We start from the raw sequence: 27,327 nt of genomic DNA, 5'->3' as shown, positions 1-27,327 counted from the left end.
TCATTAGGCATCTGCCTTCGGCTCAGGTCATGATCCCAGGGTCCTGGGATCGAGCCCCACATCAGACTCCCTGCTCAGTGGGAAGCCTGCTTCTCCCTCTCCCTCTCCCACTCCCCATGCTTGTGCTCCCTTTGTCACTCTGTCTCTCTGTCAAACAAGTAAATAAAATTTAAAAAAACAAAAGGAATGAAAATAGAATTTTTTACTGAACAAATGCAGAACTGTGGTATAGTGGTAGCAAAAGAAACTTAAACGCAGAATAGTTCAAAATTACACAGTATAAAAGAATGTTTGGGCTGAACAATATAGGGGCAATTCCACTGGGGGAGGACGTGTAAGACTGAGAATCAAGAAGAGAGGAAGGAAAGCTGTTGAGATGACAGACCCGTAACAGTCGCATAGCCCCAAATGGATCTGCTTTGTTAAGTTATAAATAGAGTAAACCTTCACACTTGCTAGTTGTCAGTCACTGTTCTAAGCACTTTATATACACTACCTTGTGTTTTAACAAAATTGGCCTTGGTGATTCTGCCTGTAACCAAATTTCTGCTCCTCTTAATTACATGAAAAGTTTGATATTCAAATAATATAAATAGTTCTGGCTATGGCTTGGATTTCTGAAACCGTTTTCAGACATTTAAGAAGGGGGGTTTTTTAGTTACACAGTTAAATTCACTTCCCATCAATAGCATCTCTCCAATATCTTACCACATGCATATAAAAATGCATAAAAACTGTACTTAAATACTATGAAGATGAGTAGATAATCATATTCTTTAACCACGGGTTGTCCAGCCTTATATTTAGTGTGTATTTTTCTTTTTAGTCTTTCTCCCATCCCCAACTCCCATCTCTACTGCAAAATATAAATAATTTTATTGGTTTTTTGGATTATAAAAAAAGATGCATGCTAGCATTTAAAAATATATACAAAATGTAAAAACACCTAAAAATAGTCTCAAATGGCTATTTATTTGTATTAGCAATCATACTATGAATTACACAAATAACCTTAAAAATAGTGCAAATTAAGCAATAAATAATATGCTACATTTCAACACAGACTTTTTTGCAAACTGAGAATACCTTAATATCTTTAGTATTAAAGATTCTTCGATCTTAATGTTGAAATGTAAATAAACTAACAACTGATTCCTACCAACTTCATGAATAGCTTTAGCTGAAGTTTTTAGTAGTATTAGCATGCATTAATTTTTAAACTTTACAAAATTATCATGCAGGGGTGCCTGACTGGCTCACTCAATTAAGTGTCCAACACTTGATTTTGCCTTGGGTCATGATCTCAGAGTGATGAGTGTGAAGCTTGCTGAAGATACTCTCTCCCTCTACCGCTGCTGCTCCCCCACTTTAAAAAAAACTAATCATCCATAACAAAAACAAACAAAAAAACCTATCATCCAGAACTATAGATTTTTGCAAAATGTCTTCTATCAAGGCTAATTTACTGCCTTTCAATAGTCAAAGTGCTTTTCGGAACGTGGAAAAATATAATTCAGATTTCATTCCTTCATTAATGTAAAATTATCAACAACTATAAAACTCTATGATATAGGCAGTCAGCTCTATATGGAGCAGAACAAACAGCCATGAAAGCCATACAAACAATCTAACTTGGAGGGATTCTATAAGAAATCTACCAGTGCTGAAAATGTCTCCTGTCAGAATCATCCCCTTTAGGTTACTATTCTATTTTCAGAATACATTTGTTAAAAGCAAGTGTTCACTAGGAACGAACAATTACTACATGCATATAAAAGAAACAGTTCATAACTTTTTTAAATTTAAGGAGCATAGTGCATTCAGTAAAAATTAACCTATATTTAAAAATAAGAGTATTAAGGTCCACTCTTTTAAGGAAAATAGGTAATATAAAGATCAAGTATTAAAGGGCTTATATATTCAAAGTAGTGACACCTATGACTTACCTCTAAAATCTGACTAGCTCTAGGTAGTGGGTGCCCTTCAGTCTGGACCACTGTTATCTGACTGGGAGACTGTGACAGAATGCTGGAAGAGCTAGCACAAGTCTAAAAACAAAGAGAAAACAAAGGTACTTTTTCTCTGTATAGTATTAAGCACAGACAAAACTTAAAAGGTCACTAACTGAGGGACACTACCTGAGGGACACCTGGTGTATACTTGTGCTTGATAAGCAATCACTTATGTTTGATATAACCTTGTGGCAGATACCACATGTCAGTGGTAAGAGTTTCGTGGTCATCTAAAAATTTGTAGAGCTCTTTTACAAGAGCCTAAACAAGGTGCCTCAGGCCTCTACAATTACCTACATAGTAAGACAATTTACAGAATGCAAATAGATACCAGATGAGGTCATAATTAAATTCAAAATAACATTGTTTTACAGTAACATAGGAAAGATAATTTTTAAAAAGCTTTATGATATAAATATGGCTTAGCATTTTAAGAAGTAAAATTAAAATGTCTTATATTCCATAAATGCTTCATTTTGATATTCTTACCTTAGGCTGGTCAAGAATTTGAAATTTTTCCCATACTATTTTATCACTGTCAAATTTTTTCCAAGGATTGTTCCATTTTTCAGAAGCTTCTTTTTCTTTCTTCTTTAAAGCAACCTGTTCATCTGTAAATAATGTCCTTTTTTAAAAAATGTAAAAAAACTGTAAAAAAAAAATCATGTAAACAAATCATGACCTTCTTAAAGAGCGGAGATTCCAATACAGATCTAATCAAAATTGTTTTTTAAGGAGATTAACTCACAAGACAGAGAAGAATTTTAAGAGATATGGAAAAAAACATTTAACCAGAACCAAACTTAAGTATAGCACAATGGATATAAAATGTTTATTATAATTAGCAATAAAAATAAAGGATCCTAGAATCAAATCCAAGTTCAACCACTTCCTAGCTATGCAACTGTGGGCAAATTGCCATTAGCATTCTTAAAACTCAGTTTCTTCTGTAAAAGTGGAAGTGTCCCTTCCAGTACAGGGTCTAGCTCAAAGTAATATGAAATATTAGCCTTTGTTATTCATAACTGCTGAAGAGTAAAAACTAACAAACTGATATAAAAACTAGGCCTGAAAAGCATCAGTAGTTCTTAAAACTTTGGAGATATATAAACTTAAATTTCAAGAATATTAATGAAAGCATGACTTCAATAAAGAGAGATCAGTTTTTTAAACAGGATCAAATATAAGAAAGTAAATCTTTTACATAATAAAGCATAAAATACTTCAGTCGTTTCCAAGTAGTTCCATCCAACTTCAGAAGTTTGGTATTATAGTTTGATAAGCTAAATTTGTACTGAAAGAAAATATTTAAAACTAAAAGTATGATATACACACATCAAATCTCCAAACCTTCAGATGCTGCTACTATACATTTAATTTCTTCAAACTTCTCTGTTACCTTGACTTCCAACACCAATTCATGCCTGTTTTCTTCTGCTTATCTCTTTTTTTTTTTTTTTTAAAGATTTTATTTATTTGACAGAGAGAGATCACAAGCAGGCAGAGAGGCAGGCAGAGAGAGAGGAGGAAGCAGACTCCCTGCTGAGCAGAGAGCCTGATGTGGGGCTCGATCCCAGGACCCTGGGATCATGACCCGAGCCGAAGGCAGCGGCTTAACCCACTGAGCCACCCAGGTGCCCCTGCTTATCTCTTTTTTACTATCACCTGTCTCCACAGTGTTATGACTGCCTCATAGGATTTCCTATGAGGTATTTCCTATGTACTAAACTGCTTTTAGTACAGTTATTCTTAAGAAGTACAACTGCCGGGGCGCCTGGGTGGCTCAGTTGGTTGAGCGACTGCCTCAGCTCAGGTCATGATCCCGGACTTCCAGGATCGAGTCCCGCATCGAGCTCCCAGCTCCTCGAGGAGTCTGCTTCTCCCTCTGACCTTCTCTCTCATGCTCTCTCTCACTCATTCTCTCTCAAATAAATAAATAAAATCTTTAAAAAAAAAAAAAAAGGGAAGTATAACTGTTACTTCACATATTTTCCAAATTCTGACATGTAGACCATAAATCTAGCCCAAGAAGAAGCAAGAGTTCTTAGTTACTATAAATATTTTAAGACTCTCATAGAAAAGATAATTTTTTCTGTTACAAGGTCTTTGGCTGAAAAAGAGCAATAAGTTTGTTTTTGTATGGAATATACTTACTGATACCGTATTAATGATTCTTGGTCAGAATGTTTTATTTTAAAGAATGAACTCTATTTTTAAATCAAACCATCTTTAAATCCATATGATTTCTTCAATGGAGAAATATGAAAATGGATTCTCAGGAAATGAGAAAAGTTTAGCAATCTTTGAGCTCCGGAATGATACTGAAGACAGTAAGGCTTACTGCTCACCTCTGGTCTTCTAGTACACACCAAGAGACTACCAGACAAAAGTCACAACCTAAAGAAATATAAAACCACAACGCTTTCTACATATTTCAACAAATTAGTCTAGATGGTAAATGTTATAAAATGAAAATTTTTTATAAAATCATACTGAAAAAATCTATTTCAACCTCAACAAAACTATAATAAAAGGCATAACAATTATCTACCAAGCTCTTTTCTCCACTGGGCTTTTTTTGCTTCCAACAAGCTTCTGTCACGTTCTCTTTCCCCCAGAGTACTGAATATGTCAGCTGGTTTCCACACATTCTCTCTAAAACAACACAAAAAAATAACAGAAATCTTGTATGTTTCTATACAAGCTACTCCATAAATATTAAGTAATAAACTTAAATAGCTTTCAGTCTTCAGACTGAAAATTTCACATGAAATTCAAAGAAAAGCAAAACCATTTTCACAAGACGACTCCACCATAACGGATATGAATTACATACATGGCAATTTTCTGCTCATACTGCTTAGATGTCTCTTGATTTGTACTTAAAACAGATTTATTTTCATCTAGGAGAGATGAAATCGTCTCAGTTTTCTGGAATACTCCCATAACGTTCTCATCCTCTGGCTGATTGGAAATATTGTTTAAATGTAGACTGCCCTGACCTAGGGGGTAAAAATGAACGTTTTAAAATGAACACTAAAATCGCATGTATTACAATACCTTATTTTGGCATACTACTACACACTTTAGAAACACTGCCTTACACATTAACAAAGTAATCACCTCTCACAGCAGTCCTTTAGTGGGTATTATGATTCCCTTTTGTCAAAAAAGGAAACTGAGCCCAGAGGTTAAATGGTCCAGTGATATGGCCATTGCTATATAACCTCATGTGTCCAATATGAAAACAAACAACAACAAAAATCTTCTATTTACTCTTGCTAACAGTATTTTTACCAATAATATAAAACACAAATCAGAACTTAAAGAATAAATGCAAATAGGTTTATGAAAAACTCATCACCTTGTCTTTATTTTTCTCATTTAGCTGGAAAATCAATGAAAAACCATCTCTATACCTCCATTATATCTATTCCAAATATTTCATCTATACCTCCATTATATCTATTCCAAATATTTCATATAGGCTCTATGCTTGGCTCAGAAACTCTTCTAGTTCTTCTTAATGTGCTAGTTTTCCCAATGAGGATAAAGTGTGTGTGTGTATATATATATACACACACATGTATATTTTTTAAAGATTTTATTTATTTGACAGAGATAACACAAGCAGGCGGGGTGGGGGGAGGAAGCAAGCTCCTCGCTGAGCAGAGAGCCTGATGTGGGACTGATCCCAGGACCCTGAGATTATGACCTAAGCCGAAGGCAGAGGCTTAATCCACTGAGCCACACAGGCGCTCCGAGGAGAAAGTATATTTAATATGCAGGTCACTGTATGATTAGACAAATTCTACCTTCAACTTTGTTGACATTCTCTCTCATTACATGCTTTAAGTTTTTATCTTTTGTTCTCTAGGCTACAATTCTAGCTTTAAAGACCCAGCTCCCTCATTTTGCAAAGAATAATCTAAACCAAGACAAATTACTTGAACTTGAACACCCTGGGAATACACAGAAGCTTACCTAATCCCCAGATTATTGTGGGACCTCCTCCTGGTGACTGTTAATGTTATTTTTATTTATTTCATTATTGCCTAACAAAATTTTAATGACATTTCTATTCATATTAATTCCTAGCTCAACACTAAAGAAATCAGAAGACTTTTAAAAACATAATACAATGCTCTGGCTAATGAAACCGAAGACATGTAACATTGTTCTATTCCTTCCAAATCTGTATTTTCTTTTTAAGATTTTATTTATTTATTTGACAGACAGAGATCACAAGTAGGCAGAGGCAGGTGGGGGGGGAGCAAGTTCCCCGTTGAGCAGAGTCCAATGGGGGCTCAATCCCAGGACCCTTAGATCATGACCTGAGCCGAAGGCAAAGGCTTAACCCACTGAGCCACCCAGGCGGCCCCCAAGTCTGTATTTTATATTGGTTAAAAAGACAGTGCTGCCAATCCTTAGCAGGGATTAAGGGTCAGGAAAAGTACAACGCAGGGGCCAGGAAAATAATCCTTTTCAGCAACTCAAGTCAAATATTCAAAATAAGGTTTCTCCAATTTTTACTAGAAATACTATACTGATTTTTTAGAACATTTTATATAATTATTTTTTTAAAGATTTTATTATTTATTTGGCAGAGAGAGAGATCACAAGTAGGCAGAGCAGCAGGCAGAGAGAGAGAGGGGAAAGCAGGCTCCCCACTGAGCAGAGAGCCTGATGCAGGGCTGGATCCAAGGACCCTGGGATCATGACCTGAGCCGAAGACAGAGGCTTTAACCCACTGAGCCACCCTGGTGCCCCTATGAAATTATTTTTAATGTAAGTAAAGCTTTCTACATTTCGGAATAAGTACAACATCTTTTCGTACTAAGATCTTTACTCTAGAATCCATAGAACTGGGTTTCTTAAGGCTATTGTAACATGATTGTAATATTCTGAGCATTAACCTTAAAATATGGCATATTACAGCTATAAAAGTAATTTTGCATGAGAATATTCTCTAAAAGAATATTTTAAAAGACTGCTACATGGTAAATTAGAATTTCAGAGGCAAAGTTATGTAAAATCCAAAGAATGAGAAATTCTAAAACACATACTGGTAAAATTAATATTAATTAAAACTTCAGAAAAACCTTACTTTTTTCTTCCTTTCCATTTTCAATCAGGGGAACAGATTTATTTCCTTGGTTCACAGTCATCAAAATCTGTTGTAGTTGGTCTTGTGTTAGACACACCAAACTGCTCTTCATATTTTCAGCTGTGATGTGTTTTTTGCAAAGCTTCTGTTTAGCTACTACAGATCTATTTATGGTGTTTCTAGTCTTCTGTATATTGGGGGTTGCAGATGAAATCTCTTTCTGGACATAAAGACAGTCTTTATCTATACACTGCTTGCATAAATCCTTAGTGGGTGAAAAAGTCATACTATTTTTTTCACCTTTTGCCAGTGAAGTTTCTGAACCCATTCTCTTCTTTTGCAAAAGTTTTCCACTCCTGATACAAGTATTTTGTGTTGATTTGAGAATGTATCCAGTTTGTTTTGTTCTTAAAGGACATTTTGCAAGCTTGGTCTTATTTCCCATCTGTTAAAACACCAAAAATTTATTCTTTATAATAGTCCGTGAAAAATCAACAATTATCTTTATATAATCTGTGACGTCAGGCCTCTAAACTTTTTTCCATTTTGCTGTTAAGACACTATCTCCATGAGACACTAACACTTAACTTTTCCAAATCTTCACTTGAAAGCTTCATCAACAACTGGAAATTACGATTTTATTTCAACATAATGAATTCAGAAGTTTGATTCTAGTTGTTACAGGAATCTCCATTCTACTTCAACTTTGAATCTCATGTCATGATTATGTCACTCAGACCACCTCTTTTCTTTATAGATATCTATAGACCTGTGAGTTAGTAACGTAGGTTAGTTATTTCTTGAATAACTTAACTTGTGGGTCAACGTCCCTCTAACATAACTCCTATCTTAATTATTAGTGCTTTCATATCCACATCGATCATTCTTTCAATTTCCTGGCCTCTCATTTCCTTGAACTCTGCTCCTATATTCTTGTCCTCCATGCTACCTCAGCTACTTATTCTCATAGTGACAGCTTATACTAACCTTGTAACTACTCTTAACTACAATCCCTCCATGATCTGTTTCAAGTATGGCACAATGACCAACACCCAATGTTTCCCAGCTCACTTTTCTTGCATATCCCAATTCTGATAATTCTTTAACTCAGCTGGGATCTATGATCTATTTATCCTACCACCTTCTTCTTGTCCTCCCTTACCAATCTTAAATTCCACGATTAACCAAAACCACCACCATCCTGTATTCTCAACTCCTCTGTTCTAACATATATGCTTTGCAAAACCCCAGACTGGTAAAATCTAACTCTTCACCTACTCTGTGCCTACACTCAGGAAGAAAAACACAAAGCCACAATATCTAGTTTCACTTTAAATACATAACCCAAAACAACAATTGTGCCCTTCATGCTACCTGGCAGTTACACATTTCACAAATTCATTAATTCTCTTACTCAAAATTTTAACAATTTCAACTTTCTCCTCTTTCCCAAAACTAACACTTTCCCTTTCATACTTAATTCTCAGCTGAAGATCTTGATTACTACTGCACTGACAATCTTACAGAGAAGCATTCAGAAAAAATTTCCAAGTTTCTACTACTAAATCTGTACCAGCATCAGTACTCATACAAACTGCCTATACTTCTGTTATTTGTAGATACTCCTATAACTCCTTCTTTCTCAGGGATCTTTCTCTAGCAAGCCTTTGCTTTCTCCTGAACCAACTGTTTCTTTCCTGCTAGATCACATCTTTATCATCTTTAAAAATACATGATACTACTTTCTCATCTCCCACAACCCCATTCCAGCCAAGCTTTCAACAACACCATTCCACCAAAGCTGCTCATCAAGGTCATTAATAACTTTGCAAATTGTGATTTCTTCAGATCATCTTACCAGACTTACTAGCAGCATGACACAGTTGATTATTCCTCCCATTTTGAATCACTTTCTCTACTTTATTTCCTGAGGACTCCACAATTCTGGTTCTTGCTGTTCCTTCTCAGTCTTCACTGGCTGGCTCCCTTTCCCCCAGACCTCTTAACAATTGCTTGGTCCCAGAATCTCTTAGCTCTCACTTACCTCATTCACTTGTTAATTTCATTTACCCTTGTGGTTTTAAGTATTATCCATATGCTGATGACTCCCAAATTTGTCTCCAGGATGGATCTCTCCCCTAACTTGAGGTTCCACCTCCCTATCCAAACACTTCCACTGGGTTATTAATAGCCATTTAAAATAGCATGCCTAAAACGAAAATCTTGATCTCCCACATGCTCCTAAATAACCCTCCCTTCATTTTGCCCATCTCACCTACCCGTGATAAAAATTTTGGAATGATCACCTCTCTCATATGCCACACTTTCATCAGACCTTGTTTTGCTCCATCTTCAAAATATATCCTAAATCTGACCACTCCTGAAAAACTCTTACCATCCCTCTACCTGAAGACATTAGTTCTTGCCTGAATTACTGAAAAGCCTTCAGATTTTCTTGCTTCTGCCCTTGCTCCCCAATCTGTTCTCAACACAGCGGCCACAGTGAGTATCTTAAAAGGTTAAGTTAAGTCAGATCATGTTGCTTTCTTCAAAACTTTCCAATGGTTTCCTATCTTACTTAGGAGGGAAAACTGAACTTCATACAATAACCAAAACAGACCTAATGATCTGTGCATTCTTCACACTTTATCCCCTTATCTGATCTCTTTGATCTCATCTTCTATCCTAGCCTCCAGTCATATGGGCTTCTTGGCTATTCCTCGTATTCATAAGAGACTCCAGTTTTAGGCCTTAGCACTAAACAATCCCTCTAACTGGGACACCCTTCCTTCAGATTCTACATGGTTCATGCACTCAACCAACATCACTAACTCTGTAAGGTCTTCTCTGACCATCCTATTTAAAATTGTAGATTTCCTGGGGTGTTTTTTTTTTGGGGGGGGGGAGGGTAGTTGTAGCAGCTTTCTCACACTCTCTCACACTCTCACCTATCTAGCATACCCTTTCCCAAAGTCTGCTATGCCCCTGTAGTGTGCCTCTCCCCCCTTTCTCTCCTTTATTTTTCTCTATACCACTTTTCATCTTGTAACATTCTACATTTATTTTGCTAAATGTATGTCCATTTAACTCCTTTTCCAATGCAAACTCCCTAGGGCAGAAATTTTTGTATACTTTGTCCACTGCTATCTATAACCCCAGTACAAAACACGGAGTGGAACAGAGTAGGTGTTCAGTAAATTTTTTATTATCCTCAACTATACCATTTTAAAACTGAATTATCTTTCTCTCCCATACTTGTTCCCTCTTTTAAAATATCCCATTTCTGTGGCACTGTTTTCTAATCTCTCAGACCAGTAAGCATGGAGTCGTCTTTAACTTTATCCTCATGGTCTTCTTTAGCTTATGCACAAGTATTGGTCATTTCTTCCTTCCAAATATCTTTTTCTCACCATTTACAGGATTATAAGCCTAAATTCAGGATTTCACTACAACATTACTAGATTATACCCTGCCTATCTCATATCTTTCCTCTATTTAATCTACTGTACATTTGGCAAACCCAATTAAACTAAAATAATTCAACGGTCATTCAATCAAAATTCACTGTCGCTTTTTATGTGCTCACCAATATGGAAAAGTGTTAGATAAAGATTAGTAACATACTTGCCGTCAAAGAGTGAGGTAGATGCCACATGACTTTCATCCAGCTTACATCCCAACTCTCCCTGTCCTTCGTAACTTACAAAATATATAACCATACGTAGACCAACAGCCAATCCCATTTCAGCCTACTATTCAAAATGTACCTGTACTATCAGCCACAAGATCTGCTTATTTTCCTCTTCATCTCATCTACATCCTATTTGTTCCTGGCCTTAGGCTTTTAATAACACCAGTACCACAATGGAAAATGCCTTTTTACCCTCCCAACTTATGGCATTTTTTAAGATTTATTTATTTATTTTAGAGTAGACAAGGGGGGGATCCAGGGAGAGGGAGGGAGAGAGTCTCAAGCAGACTCCTCAATGAACACAGAGCCCAGTGTAGGGCTTGACCTCACAGCTCTGAGGTCATGACCAAGCCAAAACCGAGTGGGACGTTAAAGTGGCTGTGCCAACCAGGTGCTACTAAGGCTATTTTAATACAACTAATTCTCTAAGAGAGATGGCAACCTCAAATACCTACTGTAAATTAGGCTTGGTAGGAACTGGGATGAGCTGAAAATCATTTTTCCATCTAAAGGAGGCAGCCACAACTCAGAACCAGCCTACACCTCCAAAGAGGAATTTTAATCTACTTGCTAGATTACCCAATATTTCAAGAGAACCAAAAAAGCCAGATTTACATTAAATTTTCCAACTTTTAGATAGTTCACTCTAGTTTTTACTTTACTATGTGGATTAAGCAAATTATCAGCAGATTGCATACAGCTTACACAGCTGAGCCCTACCTCCTCAGTCTCTAACTACAGCTACTGTGATGTCACCTTTCTCTGATTCCCATTGGCCTTTTTTGGGTCACTGATAGTTGAACATTTCCTATCTCTAATCAATTGCTCATTCAAACTACTAATAAGTACAGTGCATACCATTAACATATCCTGAAAGTCTCCCATTTCTGTCCCCTTTTCCCCATTTCACTAACCACTACACATATTCAGGAACACCTAAGACTCTCCCTGAACTGTAACTGGTCTATGACTGGTCTCCCCATTATAATCTGCCCTTCACCACACTGTCTGAAGCCCTTTCCTACAGCACAAATTATACTGTATGGACTTCTCTTTTCAAAAATTCTTTAATGCTCATATACATAAATCAAGGAAGTTCAAACTGTCTGAGTACACATCTAAACTCTGTAAGGCTCCCTTCCTTCCAAGCTTTATGTTCTACACTTCCCCAAGATACCCACTATTCCCCAAATGCAAATTATGCTATCTTGGTGTTTTGCTATTTTCTAAGGTTAGAATATACTCCCATACCTACTTACCTATAAATATCTGCCTCATCTTTTAAGTTCTAATTAAAATGTCACCTTGTTTTACGAAGCTTTCCCTGGTCTCCGCAAACCACAAAGAGATGCTCTTTGCAGTGTTCTCTGCCTTTTATAGAACTACCACAGCATACATTATATTCTACTTTATTGTAATTATTTACCTGACTGATAACCCCACATTCAGAAAATAAGGCCTAGGCTTTACTCATTTTTCCCTCTCAGTCACAGAAGAAATACAAGTGCCAAGAACGGCACTCCACTAAAATTTTACAGCTTTAATAAATCCTTGCTAAATAGAAACCTACTAACTGGAGTTCTAATTTAAGTAGAATTATCCCACCACATTCAACTTACAAGAGAAAAAAATATACCAAAAAAAAAAAAAAAATCTTCTAAAAATATTTAATAAGAAGGGGGAAAAGGGCAATGATCTGGCATAAGTACGTATATATTCAGCTCAAGTCTGATTACTTTTGGGGGGGCGGGGCCCGGGAAAGGGAGAGGGAGAATCCCTCGCGGGGTCCACAACCAGCTCAGAGCAGGCCTTGATCTCACAACCCTGATGTCATGACCTGAGCCCAAACCAAGAGTAGGATGCTTCAATGATAGAGCCGCCCAGGCAGCCCCTGATTATTTTTTGTAGCTGAACAGCAGGAAAAAAAAAAAAATGAATGGAACCAGCAAAAAATCATGACCTACCAAATAAACATTCAATCATATTCAGTTACTTCAGGACAAAGCAATCTAGCCCAAATAATTCCCCAAGCATTTATTGGATCAGATTATTTTTAATAGATTGAAGAATAGTCTTCATGTCTCAAACATTTTTATGTAGCAAGCTGGCTCTTTTAACAAGTTTTAATTCTACCAATATTTTTCATAATATAAACAAAGTCCAAAGCATTTTTTAATATTGGCTGAGTTTACCATTTATATGGGGCCAAGATCCAAGGCCAGATAGAACCAGAGAAAAGTAACATTTTAAGTTATAAAATATGCTACCTAACACCAATACTCTATACACCCTTTAGTGTGTCACTACTCTGGTTCTCACATGTAGAAATACCTGTTAAAAATTTTTTTAAATGTTTAATATTTCAACTAATTTGTGAGACAAATGCATAAGCATTTGGAATCTGTAAATTACTCATGACACAGAATCATAAATATTTCTTTCATTTCTCCTCCTATAAGCTTAAGAAATTGAGCTGGTAAACATTTTTACTTTATATTCCTTACACAGATTCAAAAAATTGCAGAAGGGATTTTGAAAAAAATTAAGAAAGTACTCTGACCATACGTGTTTAACTTGATGATGCAAGTTCAGTTGTGTTTAAAGAAGACACTATGACAATGACAGTAATTCAACCTGTGAGGTAGGGGAAAAACCAGAAATGCAGATAGGTGTTGTAGTTACTCAGGAACTTCTCCCAGCAAAAAAAGAAAAGCACTATGAAAAGAGAATTCACCAGTAACTTATGGAAAAGAGAATCCAACATACAGCTATATAACTGAGATCTGGGAGACTGAAAAACAGATTTAAGCAAAAAAAGATAAGCACTACTCTTTTTGTTCTTTTGTCTTCTGTAAATAGCAAAGAAAAAAATGAGGAGGATCTTAGCAACCCCTGTAAATACAGGAAGAGAAGCTACTTAAAACCAATATAGAAGGGAGACTTAGGTTGCATCAGTAATTTTTTCCAGCTTTATTAAGGTATAATTGACAATTAAAATTTGTATATATTTAAAGTGTACAACTTGATTTGATATATGCATACACTGTGAAATAGTCACAATCAAGCGAATTAACATATCCATCACCTCACATAGCTACCATCATCAGTATTCTGAAGTCCCCAAAGCAAGAGGAATAAAACCAAACAATTTGCTCTAAGAGAGTAAACAATTTAACATCGGCTGAGACACATTATTCTAGAAAAAAGAATCCTAGAAAAAAATATTTCTAGACTACTAGCAAAATCTTGTAATGATTTTATCAGAAACCATCATATGTTCTAGGTTGATTAAAAAGACTGAAATGTCTTCACAAATGTGGAAGCTAGAGCAAATCCGTTAAAGACATCAATGGAAGGAGGGGAAAAGTGAAAGAGAAGAGATCAGGGGAAGATGGAAATCAACTATGACAAGCAGCTTTTTATCTAACATCTCAAAAAGGGGTGCAGTATTTGCTAATGTGACTCGAATAAAATAATTAGTTGCAGTATTTTAATAGAGCAGGACCTGTGGTGCCTGGGTGACACAGTCAGTTAAGCATCCAACTCTTGGTTTCAGATAAGGTCATGATCTCGGGGTCCAGAGATGGAGCCTAGAGCTTCATGTGGTACTTCACACTCACTGTGGAGACAGCTAAGTCTCCTCTCCCTCTGCACCCCCAATAAAATAAATTTTAAAATTAAATTTAAATTTTAAATTTTAAAAAAAAGTAGTGCAGGACCAGGAAAAATTATACAATTTGTATTGTGACTAAAAAAAAAGCACACAAGGTATATAGCTATATACCATATTTAGAAAGAAGTAACTTTTACAGGTAGCATGTGGAATTACTCTGATTATCATCACCCACTTACGCTGGATACTCAAGCAATTTCACCTTGATTAAACCTGGAAAAAACAGCAAAGCCATCAAGAGCTTAGTGAAAAGTACACCATCCAAACTGAGCTCTATTCAAGAAACGCAAACTAAGACTTTAAGATGCTACAAAGATAAAAGAAAAAAGAGGACTACAGTGAATTTTAGGGGGAGTTGAAATTTCTGCCGATACTAATCTAAAAATGGAAAAAGAAATAGGGAATAAGAAAAGTAGTATATCAAAAAGTTGTTAAAGTGGTAAAGGTATTTTGGGCTGCTGATAAAAATAATTTAAAAGGAAAATTATCATTAAGTTCAAGTATGATCTCTTAAAGGAGAAAGCAAAGTGCATGTATGAATTTGTGAATCAAATTCACCATTTTGGTGTGGGAAAATGGAATTTGAGTATGAAAAGAAAAATGTTTTCATTTTAAAGTGTGAATATATATTTTTAAAAATCTCAGGAACTGCCCTGAGTTAATGTTATATGCACTGCATAATAACTACTAAATCTACATTAAAAATTAAACAAAATTAAAAATTCACTTCCTTAGTTACACTAGCCACATTTTAAGTGTTCAGTAACTACATACGACTAGTGACTGGTTACCATCTTGGAAAACACTAATCTTAGAACATTTCCATCATCACAAAAAGATTTATTAGACAGCACTGACCTAGAGAAAGAGGTTCTGTATGACTTTTTAAACTGAAAAATTATGATCCCATTTCTGTGAAAGGACCAGCCTGAAAGCAAGAGAACAATAACTTCTCATCATTATCTCATATCCCTTATAATATATTGACAGGAATTATTTTCAAACCACTGTAAAAAAAAAAAATACCACATTTTACATTAAGAACATGTCAGTTCATTTGGCTTACCTTCACAGAATTTTTTGATTTACATTCTACAAAAGAAAACAATAATTACTGAACTATCAAACAAAAACATACTAAGGCAGTCATAAAAGAAAATTTTGATTAGCATTGTTTTAAGAAGATACTTAGTAGAAATATTAACCACCCAAAGCATTAACTTTAGGTTCCTGTCTGAGTATTCTAACTTTTAGAGTGTAGTGCAAGTATTTCTATTTCATTTCTGTTAATTTTCCAAGGTAGAACTATAAACAGATCAGAGAAAAAGAAAATAATGTGAAAAAGAGGACTACCAAAGTATACGGAGTTTTAAAATTAAAACCTAAAAACTTTAGCAACTGTGGTCTTACTACAAATTTAATTTTCTATAACAGCACATTTTACATGTACAGAACATAATTACATAGATTTCATCTAAATTATTTATTAGGCAACATATTAAACATAAATATACTGAAGCATTAAGTTTTATGAATAAATACTGACAGTGGTAAGCAGAGACGTAATCTGACTTTACTTGGCTAAAAATAAATCTGAGAAAGTTAGCCAAACAGCTTTCTGCAAAGTACCATTTAAATATTACTCTATTATAAGGAAAAAGTATATTAAACTCATATAAATTTTATCTAGGAATTTAAAATTAACATTTTAGATTCTGATAACACAGCATACCATATGGAGATAATATTAACTTGGTTTTTCCATCCAACAATTCAGTTTCAAGCTTTAAACCATCTCTGCAAAAATAAAAGAAAGTTGTCATTTTTAAGAAGCAGCAACATTTTAAATAGAAACGAAAGGCTCATTTGAATCTTGAAAGTAAATATGTTCTTTTGAATTTATACAGTAATCTTGTAAATAGTAAGCCATTCTTTTAATTAAAAAACGTTTTCCAATCCAAGATAAAACTAAACACTAGAGGGAGAAAATTCCTGAAACTTTCCAATAACGCAAAGCTTTGTTATCTTTAACATGAAACTTCATTTTCTTACTGGTAAGCAACAATTCAATCATCATAGCATTACTTAAATCTTACAACTGGAGACTGGGGGGAAAAAAAATGCTGTTACCAAAACTCCCCACCTATGTTAAAAGAGCAAAATGTATCTGTTTACCAGTTTCATAAAGATCTCATGACTAATGCATTCTACGGCATGCCACAGCTTTCAAAGTGAACTATAACACTGCCACCAGGAGTATTAACTTTTTTAGCATAGTGACAGTTCCTTACTATCACAACAACAAATCTGTAATGAACTTTGGCGGCTCTAATTGATTTGTGCATGTTCAATGCAAAAGCACAAAGTTAACAGCAGACACTGCCAAGGAAACTTCAATGTAAGATTCTAATAAAAAACCACTGAAAACAAAAATAGTTCCCATTTAATTCACTGTTTCCTAAGAGAAGGGGGGGGGGAGGTGTGTGTCACTAAATCATCAATTGGGACAAAAGTGCTGCCCAAGAGACAGAATTAAATCCAGCAGAGGCCAGAAGAGAAAGGTTGGGAAAGGTCTGACTTGGGAAGAACGAAATTTGCAGGGCCGCTCAGTGGAGGACATCAAAATACCCCAACTTAATTTGTCAAGATAAAATACTGGGGGGGGGGGGGGGATGGGTTCTAAAGGTTTCCCTGAGGCAGGGTTAGAACCGTTCATGTTTACGTCTGTGAAACGGAACCAACCAAAGGAACCCGACAAGTATGCCTGTTGGGCATGACTGCACTGTAAACTCCTTCAGGGGCTGATGTCTTCTTTCTTTCTCTCTCTCGGTCTCTCTCTCTCCACATTCTAGAACGCAAAATTCATTGGCTCCATGACGTGCAACAGTCTGAATTTGGTGGCTTTTCATCTTCTTAAAATATTACACTTCCCAGGGATGAAAACCCTGCAACAGTCCTTTTTGACTCAACCGCTACTTAATGAGGGTCTATCAGGAGCCAAGCACTGGCAGCGCCTCGGTCCCTGAAGACCCGGTTCCTAGCGTTCCGGGGGTTAAACTCATCTGGGAGCGCCGACAGCCTGAAAAGACGCCAAAGCCAGAGGCGCTAAGTACCGGGGGCCTGGGCCAGGATTTCTCCCAGGAAGCCGCTAAGCTTTATCTCTCCATCTGCCCTCTCCGCTTATCGTCTCTTCCCCGTCACCACCTCGAGGTCAGTGACAGGGCGAAAGAGGTCCCTGGCAGATGTACTCCGAGTTATGATGTGGAAAAGCGACGGCGGTGGCAAAGGCCGTCCCGGGCCCCTAGCCCCTAACCCCTCTCCACTTCGGGCAGCCGGGCAAAGCCGCTGAAGGCGGCGCAAGCTGCGAAGGTGTTCCACGTAAGGCTCCAAGGGGCCAACCCAGCTTGAATCCCACCTTCGCTAAAGACCACCCTTCTCGGCCCAGCTTACCCCAGGTTCATGGCCTGACCTCTCGCTCTCTCCACAGGACGCGCAAACTCTGTGTACGCCGGTTGCCGCCGCCGCTCAACAAGCGCTGCTCCGATTGGACACAGTGATGCCGGCGAGCCGGAAGAACGGACCAATCAAAGTGGGGCGTGCTGGCGGGTGCGATCACAGGGGAGCGAGGCTGCAGGGGCAACTGGTGTTGTTGTCGGCTGGGCCTCAGCCTCTCTACCCTGCCTCTCGGGTGCCGAGGCTCTTGGCTTCTCTTGTAGCACTCCGATTTCACTCGGAGCGCTCGGAGAAGCACCTCAGCTCAAGCGTAGATGGCAAAAATGTGGAGAAACAAAAAGCATAAGCTTTTTAGGAAATGAACATTTTATATTTGCAGGAGAGGTTATTGGGGTATAAAATAAGGTGAAGGGCAGGCTATTGGGAAGAGACTCCTAGATTGGGTACAGAGTTTGTGTAGTTTCTGGCTCTGAGCTCGGCATGAAGCCTGGTACATTATAACTCTTTGTAAATTGCAATAATTAGGGGCACCTGGGTGGCTCAGTCGTTAAGCATCTGCCTTCCACTCAGGTCACGATGCCAGGGTCCTGAGATCCAGCCCTGCATGGGGCTCCCTGATCAGCAGGAAGCCTGCTTCTCCCTCTCCACTCCCCCTGCTTATGTTCCCTCTCTTGCTGTCTCTCTCTCTCTCTGTCCAATAGATAAATAAAATCTTTAAAAAAAAATAAATTGCAATAATAAGGAGTACTCAATAAATTTAGCTCTTTTGTTACAGACAGGGATCTAAGCACTTTGGTTGTTTTTTGTTTTTTTTTAAGATTTTATTTATTTACTTGACAGACAGAGATCACAAGTAGACAGAGAGGCAGAGAGAGAGGAGGAAGCAGGCTCCCCGCTGAGCAGAGAGCCCGATGTGGGGCTCAATCCCAAGACCCTGGGATCATGACCTGAGCCGAAAGCAAAGGCTTCAACCCACTGAGCCACCCAGGTGCCCCAGCCCTTTGTTACTGGAGCTTTACAACAACATCCCTGAAGCGCAGAGAGGTTAAGCAACTTGCCCGAGGACTATCAAATACCCCAAAGCCCGTTTGTGTTCGGAACTAGTGTTATGAGTCTAACTCCCGTTCATTCTTAAAAATCTAAATTTAAAAGTCGTTTCCTCCAAGAACCTCCTCTAGAAGACCCTGCTGGTAAATCAGGAACCCATTCTCTATCCCCCCATTCTCTTCCCTTTTGATCCCCATAGTAATGCATTTACAATCCTGTGTCAGAGTGAGCTTCAGAAGGGCAGCCAGCTGGTATCTTACATACTTCCTTGCAGCACGTGACACTGAACATTGTAGACAGTAAATACTTTTGAAATGAAAGAACAGCAAAAATAAAAAATGCCAACTTTATTATGTTGGTGGAATACTATTTCATGATGAGGATCATAATGCAATTACTAAAACCTCACAAGTATTTTCATCTGTCTGCTCATAAGATTTTTATGAACTGTAGTTGTAATGAATGAGGCACAATGAATTCTTAGGGTACATTCTGTGAAAACTCAGAGATCTTCTAAAATTCGTGTATGTCCCTGGTCTCTGGAAGATATACTTAAACAAGCACGTGTTAATTAACTTGACTGAATAAATGAACATGGACCGATGTACGTTTGATCCCTTGCTTTTGTGTGTGTGTGTTGTGTAAGGAATGCTTATCTTTGCATAGAAAAAAAAGACAAAAAGGATTTAAACCAACATGTTAACAGGAGTATTTCTGGGAGATACAATGGTGTGACTTTCAAAATGTTACTTTGCTTCTAACTTATTATTACGAAAATATTTAAATAAAAAATTACAGAAGGGTGCAATGAACACCTGCATATCCTCTATCTAGATTTGATGATTGTTAAAATTTTGTCATATATGCTTTCTCTCTCTTACTCTCTATTGGCACACACGTGGGCAGGCACAACCATACACTGCCCCCTACTACACACCTTTATTAGCATTACTATTTGCAAGTTACAGATGTTCTAACACTTTGCCCTTAAACACTAAAGTAACTATCTCCTAGGAATAGGAAATTCTCTTATATAACCATAGCACTATTATTGTACCTAAGAAAATTAGCATTTCATGATAACATCTAGTGTTCTGCCTGTATTTAATTGTCCTCTCTATCCTAATATCTTTGATTGCTTTTTATTTAGAAAGCTAGAGTCAACTAAGGAGTACAGATTACATTTGGTTGTTAAATATCATCTCTCTCTCCCCCACACAGAATAACAACATAGTATATTTATTAGTAAATACTTAGCCAATCTCTACATCTTTTATTTTTATTGTGGTATAATAATAAAATTTGCCCTGTTAACCATCTTCAAGTGTACAATTCTGTGGCACAATGTTGTGCCAAATAGAAACTGTACTCATTAAGCAATAACTTCCCATTTCTCCTTCTCTGCAACCCGCTGGTAACCTCTAATCTCATTTCTGTTTCTATGGACTTGCCTATTCTAGATACTTCATATAAATGGATTCATACTGATATAGGCTGGACAGGTCCGAGGACCTTGATGGGGTCCCACAGAACCAGCCAAGAGTCATCTTACCAGAGAAAGGAATGCTTGTAAGTCATTTGGTTGTCTGATTCTGCTGAACTTAACTTTTTTTTTTTTTAAAGATTTTATTTATTTATTTGAGAGAGAGACAGTGAGAGAGAACATGAGCGAGGAGAAGGTCAGAGGGAGAAGCAGACTCCCCATGGAGCTGAGAGCCCGATGTGGGACTCGATCCCAGGACCCCGGGATCATGACCTGAGCCGAAGGCAGTCGTCCAACCAACTGAGCCACCCAGGCGTCCCAAGAACTTAACTTTTGATTAAGCCAAACTTACGGGCATTGCAGAGACCCTCCTAACATAATAACAGGTATACATCTTGCTTATCCAAAAGTAAACAAATATGGTTATGATTATTTGAACTGTTTGTATAAAAGCATTAAAAAAAGAACTCCATGCTCTTACTTTGCTCAGTCATCTAAACCCCAGATGTGTAAATCATTTCCATTTCTTTGTATATTGTATTTTCTTTTTCTTTTTTTGAGGATTTATTTACTTATTTGCGGGGGAAGGGCAGAGGGAGACAGAGAGAGAAAGAATCTCAAGCAGACTCCCCACTGAAAGCAGGGCTCAGTGTGGGGGTCATTTTCACAATCCATGAGATCACGACCAGAGCCAAAATCTAGAGTTAGACACTTAACCAACTGTATCACCCAGGTGCCCCTATATTTTATTCCTGTATGAGTAAACACTTTTTTGTCATGGAAACTTCTGCCTTTCTCAAGTGCCCAGTAAGCTACCTTCAAGTTGAAAAGGTGTTTTCTGTTTATTTTGTTTCCAGGAGTTTGTAACAGTCTGGGTCCAGTCAAGAGAGAGAAGCCACGTGGCAATTTGAACAGGGAAAATTTAATATGGAGAATTATTAACTATGATAATAGTTAGTAGGGGTTTGGCATAATGAGAGATTGCCTCTAAGAAATAAGGAGAACTTGGGGCACCTGGGTGGCTTAGTGGGTTAAAGCCTCTGCCTTCGGCTCAGGCCATGGTCTCGGGGTCTTGGGATCGAGCCCCGCATCGGGCTCTCTGCTCAGTGGAGAGCCTGCTTCCTCCTCTCTCCCTCTCTGCTTCTTCTTCTCGCTCTCTGCTTGCCTCTCTGCCTACTTGTGATCTCTCTCTCTGTGTCAAATAAATAAATAAAATCTTTAAAAAAAAAAAGAAATAAAGAGAACTCTAAAAAATATGGGAATAACAGATACAAGGAGCCGCTTAGATAGAGCCCTCGAAGAATAGCTCCCTTATCCCACAGGACAGAGATCCAGAACTTACTGGAGGATCTTGCCAGAAATCCATCCTCTAGGTTCCTGGGGCAATATTTTGGAGGAGGTATGGCACCAGGGGCATGCCACTACAGTACTGCCTGAGAGGGTTGCTGGGGGAAGTTGCTGATGGCTGGGTGCTACTGGCCACTATGCTGTACAAGAGTTAAATGCTGAGGACTTGTGTGCTGGGGGCTGGACCCTGGAGATACTGCCTATGCTCCATGAGCCTGATGTTGGAGAAGCTGCCAGTGCTGCAGAAGCTGGAAAGTGTGCGAAGCCTCTTCCACAAAGATGGTGGATGTCAAGGAGCCTGCCAAGTGAAAACACTGGAAGCAAGGACAGGACCCTTTCCTCCTGCAGTGTCTCTCCAGCCCCCTCTACTAAGAAAGCTTAACATGCTGTCAGCTACAAAGAAAAATACTTAAAGGGCCCATTTTCACAGAGATGTAAAGGATGAATCTGAAGTGAACCAGTAAGATGATAACTGACATATATTTTTGATATCTATCAAGGTTTTCACTAATACCACTCTCTCTCTCAAATTAATAAAGGGTTTTTTGAAAAAAAATCACTTCCACAGTTCCACTCTACCAGTGTATCAGATACCCTTCAACATTTCTTACTGGCAGTTGTGGCAGTGTATCAATCGGTCTTAATTTATATTGCAACCTGATTTTTTTTTAATTTTTGTTTGTTTGTTTATTTATTTGACACAGAGAGAGAGAGATCACAAGTAGGCAGAGTAGCAGGCAGCGAGAGAGGGGGAAGCAGGCCCCCCACTGAGCAGAGAGCCCAACATGGGGCTCGATCCCAGGACCCCAAGATCATGACCCAAGCCAAAGGCAGAGGTTCAACCCACTGAGCCACCGAGGCACACTTACAACATGATTATATCATGTATCTCAAGCATCAGCAGTTGGTGCAGGGGCATTTGGATTGATGGTAGAACTGTAAAACTGTGAAGTCTTTTACTATCAGGACTACCTAAAACCCTTTTCACTGTCAGTGAATAAGGACCCTGCTGTCTACTTCTTTTTTTTTTTTTTTAAGATTTTATTTATTCATTTGACAGACAGATCACAAGTAGGCAGAGAGGCAGGCAGAGAGAGAGAAGAAGAAGCAGGCTCCCTGCCGAGCAGAGAGCCGGATGCAGGGCTTGATCCCAGGATCCTGGGATCATGACCTGAGCTGAAGGCAGAGGCTTTAACCCACTGAGCCACCTAGGTGCCCCACCTGCTGTCTACTTCTGTGGTTTTCTTCCTAGAGCACATGAGCACACCCACCTTTGTATGATACACAATCATTAAAACCCTACCTTGGAAAGTTGCATCCTAGGCTGATTTCTGCAGTTTTGCTTGAAATTGTTCAAAAGCCTTTCAGAAATACACAATTGGGAAGACCTTCCTGCATCCTCCATTTGTGGAATTCACTTTTCCTCCTTAAACAGCATTACTGTGAAGCAGGGTTTGTGATTCATTGGTGACCACCACTCTGCAGAACCAGTAATTAGCTGTCTTCTCTGTCTCTAGTGAGACACCTAGGAAATGAACCTGGTAAAATCAAGCCATCTTTATAAAAGGGGGCATTTTATAACACAGTCATATTATTATACCTGTGTTATTGCAACCTTAACTACAAAAAACCTCAAAATACTCCAGACATAACAATTTCAGGAAATATACCCCTACCCTAAATATCTCCTTAACCCAGCATTTTTGCTTCTGTACTGTGCTTGGCAATTTTTAGAAACTGGAAACAGGTTGTAACTTATGCCTTTATAAGTCTACCCCTGAGCTCATTTGGAGCTGTGAGATTTTGGAGTGTATAAGCCATCTCGCAGCCGCCGACTTTTTAATAAAGACTCCTCAATTTGGCCTACTGAATGTGGCATCCATCTGTATAACTTGCTGCCCTAAATATAACACTAGGAGCAGATGATATAGATCAAAGGACCAACAATATATTAGGCAAAAGCAAAATTAACTTAAGTAAGTTTTTCAGGTGTGAAGGATGAAGGTCTTAATTGCGCAAATCTGAGAAAGGTCGGCAAATCTGAGAAAGATAGTAAGAAATACCCAGAGAGAGGGATGCCTGGGTGGCTCAGTTGGTTAAGCCACTGAGCCACTGCTCAGGTCCTGATCTTAGGGTCCTGGGATCAAGCTCTGAATCGGGCTTTTGGCTCAGCAGGAAGCCTGCTTCCTCCTCTCTCTGCCCACTTGTGATCTCTCTGTCAAATAAATAAAATATCTTATAAAAAATAAATGTATACATTTGCTTATTAAAACATTTCCTGCCTCTCTGTCTACTTATGATCTCTGTCTGTCAAATAAATTAATTAAATCTTTTTTTTTTTTAAAGATTTTATTTATTTATTTGCAGAGAAAAATCACAAGTAGATGGAGAGGCACGCAGAGAGAGAGAGGAAGGGAAGCAGGCTCCCCGCTGAGCAGAGAGCCCGCCGCGGGCCTCGATCCCAGGACCCTGAGATCATGACCTGAGCCGAAGGCAGCGGCTTAACCCACTGAGCCACCCAGGCGCCCTCTTTCTTCTTATAAGATTTTATTTATTTATGTATTTATGTATTTATTTGAGGGAGAGAAAAAGAGAGAGCCCATGGGGTTGGGGGCTGGGCAGAGGAGAGAATCTCAAGCAGACTCTGCTCTGAATGTGGAACCTTACTCAGGTCTTGATCTTACAACCCTGAGATCATGACCTGAGCCGAAATCAAGAGTCGGTCACTCAACCCACTGAGCCCCCCAGGCACTCTGGTAATATTCATTTTTTACATATAGATGGTGGGGACATAAGTTTTGTTATATTATTCTTTATTATCTTTTTCATGTCATATTCAAAACACACATAAATCCCTCCTCACACTTTCAATACAGTTTGAAATATATAACTGTAGGCATTTCTTTTCCCTTGCACTCGTTTTCTATAAAGTGCAATAATACAGGTATATTTTGTATTCCTCAATCATAGTTTATGAGGATGATTTTTCACCTAATCTTGACACAGCAGATGGCAGCATAGGTCCAGTTTCCTATGCAATAATAACATGGACATATTCACAATGAAACTTACTTAAGCTGAAAATTTGTGGTTTTAAATAGTTAACATAGAAAATATAAAATCATAGAAAGTCATGACTCCCTTCCTGGGGATTTAGAGACACATTTTCTAATTATATTAAGCTCATTAAAAATACTTCGTTAATAAAGGAAAAGTTAATTCTTAAGCAGAAATAGGAATCATCACCTCCAAAGAGACACTGAGAGACTCTCATTCTCACAAGATTTGAGTGATTGTCTGAACTCGTTGGTACTTCAAGTTTAACTTTGGAAAATAAACCTCCTTACAGAAAATTACTTGGGAATCTTCATGTTTCATTACCATGATGTAAGATTACACTTTTTTGCAAGACTTAAAAAAAATCAAATGCAAAGAGAGTTAAATTGATTTTTATTTAAGAACTGAAGATAAGGGATGCCTGGGTGGCTCAGTGGTTAAGTGTCTGCCTTCAGCTCGGGTCATGATCCCAGAGTCCTGGGATCGAGTCCCGCGTCGGGCTCTCTGTTCAGCAGGGAGCCTGCTTTTCCCTCTCCCTCTGCCTGCCTCTCTGTCTACTTGTGATCTCTTTCTGTCAAATAAAATCTTTAAAAAAAAAAAAAAGAACTGAAGATAAGAGATTTTGCCAGTACATTTTCTTGGCATCCCCTCTCCCCCACCACCTTGGTTTCCCTCCCAGGTTCTACTGAATCTGCAGCTTTCCTCCCATTAGCTAGAACTTCAAGGACAAAATGGGAAGATGCAGGAAAGAAAAGTCTCTGGTTAAACAGAACCAGATTCAAATCTCTGCTTTAAGGGCACCTGGGTGGCTCAGTGGGTTAAAGCGTCTGTCTCTGGCTTGGGTCATGATCCCAGGGTCCTGGGATTGAGCCCGACATCTGGCTTTCTGCTCAGCAGGGAGCCTGCTTCCCCCTCCCCTCTGCCTGCTTGTGATCTCTGTCTGTCAAATAAATAAATAAATAAAATTTGAAAAAAGAAAAACAAATCTCTGCTTTGCTGCTAACCACCTATGACATGTTGGGGGGGGGCGTTAATTTGCCACTCTGAGCCTCAGTTTCTTTCCCTGTAAATGAAGATAACAACAGATGTTAGCTTTTAGGATTATGGTGATAATATGTTCACAGTATTACCACAGATAATTGCTCTTAAGGATTGCCAGCCTTGGGATACCTGGGTGGCTCAGTCGGTTAAGCTGCTGCCTTTCGCTCAGGTCATGATCCCACATAGGGCTCCTTGCTCAGTGGGGAGCTCCTTCTCTCTCTTCCTCTGCCTGCCACTTTGCCTGCTTGTGCAATCTCTCTCTCTGACAAATAAATAAATAAAATCTTAAAAAAAAAAAAAAAAGGATTGCCAGCCTTCACTCCTACTATTATCCTCTTGTATATATTCTCTCCCTCTCTCTCTTCCTTTCTATAGATTATGTAAAAACACCCATCACCTGATGTCTTTCCTTGCTAGCCTTTGGAGTAATGTGTCTTTCTAAGGTGCTGCTCTTCACTGGGCCCTGATATTTTTCTTCCCTCCTTCTCATCGTCATTACCATTCTGAAATCCCACTTGCCTCTCCTTTCACTCATGATAAACCAATGTTCATCTCATTCATTCCTAATTTCTAAAGAACTTAGCAACAAACCTTGTCTACTGCTTCCCTGCTGGGGACACAAACTTCTTCTCTTCAGGGTCCACCCACATTTCCCCAAGAAAGGCTCAGGAGAACTAAGAACTTCTTGCCTCAGCTAAAAAATGCACCAACAGGTTCTTCTTTCAATGTTAGAAATATATGGAAATGGGCCACTTTAGAAAGATACTTGAAGGTATTAAATCATTATAAAATTTTCATTCTGTTAAATTTTTTCATTCTAGTTAAATTTTGTATCTTATTTCGTATGTATTTTTGAAAGCTTCTTTAATTTTAACAGAACACAAAATACATCACAGCAAAAATTACCCAACTTTATTTCTACAGAGAATCACTGGATAGGAACAAAAATTTTAATCATGATATTCTTCTTGAACACAGAACAACAAAATAACTAATTAATTGGTTGTTTCACTAGTACTTTCTTGAAATTAGCTCCCTTTTATTGGATACCTACTATATTAGACATAGTACTGAGGGCTTTAAAAGCATTTCAATTTATTCTTTTTTCCTCAGTTTATTCTTTAAAAAAACCCCTAAACTATACTTACTAATATTACCTCCATGATACAGTTGATAAAATTAAAACCCTGAAAATTTCTATAACTTGAGTAAGTTCAGACCATAAGCAACTATAAAGCTTAATTAGTTCAACTCTGGAGTTTAACCTTAATGTAAAATTAATTTGTATTATTATTGAGATATAATTGATGTATACCATTAAATTAGTTTCAGGTGGGCCACATAATAATTTTTTATATGTGTATATATTGCAAAATGATCACCACAATAAGTCTAGTTAATATCCATCATCATACA

General features: G+C 37.9%; 1 protein-coding gene across 10 annotated transcripts in view; it reads right to left on the bottom strand.

Annotated features, from left to right (window-relative positions):
• CCDC66 (coiled-coil domain containing 66) overlaps positions 1–18,012 on the bottom strand; it is a 69,286-nt gene extending 51,274 nt beyond the window's left edge. For 2 of the 10 annotated variants that reach the window (XM_059161231.1, XM_059161232.1), the window contains exons 1-8: positions 17,934–18,012; positions 16,216–16,280; positions 15,550–15,575; positions 7,120–7,564; positions 4,849–5,014; positions 4,564–4,667; positions 2,502–2,623; positions 1,947–2,048 (exon numbers count right to left, since the gene is read on the bottom strand). In XM_059161231.1, the coding sequence (XP_059017214.1) occupies positions 1,947–2,048; positions 2,502–2,623; positions 4,564–4,667; positions 4,849–5,014; positions 7,120–7,564; positions 15,550–15,575; positions 16,216–16,280; positions 17,934–17,944 (1,041 nt within the window). In that variant the 5' untranslated portion in view covers positions 17,945–18,012. Of the gene's footprint in view, positions 1–1,946; positions 2,049–2,501; positions 2,624–4,563; positions 4,668–4,848; positions 5,015–7,119; positions 7,565–15,341; positions 15,491–15,549; positions 15,576–16,215; positions 16,281–17,933 lie in introns of those variants that run through there. The other 8 variants (XM_059161238.1, XM_059161234.1, XM_059161235.1 and 5 more) reach the window with 8 other exon arrangements.
• Between the last annotated feature and the right edge of the window lie 9,315 nt (positions 18,013–27,327).

Source organism: Mustela lutreola, chromosome 2 (genome assembly GCF_030435805.1).
Source record: "Mustela lutreola isolate mMusLut2 chromosome 2, mMusLut2.pri, whole genome shotgun sequence".
NCBI classification, from domain to species: Eukaryota; Metazoa; Chordata; class Mammalia; order Carnivora; family Mustelidae; genus Mustela; species Mustela lutreola.
The sequence above is the reverse complement of the archived record's forward strand: the minus strand, read 5'-3'. Positions and strand labels throughout refer to the sequence as shown.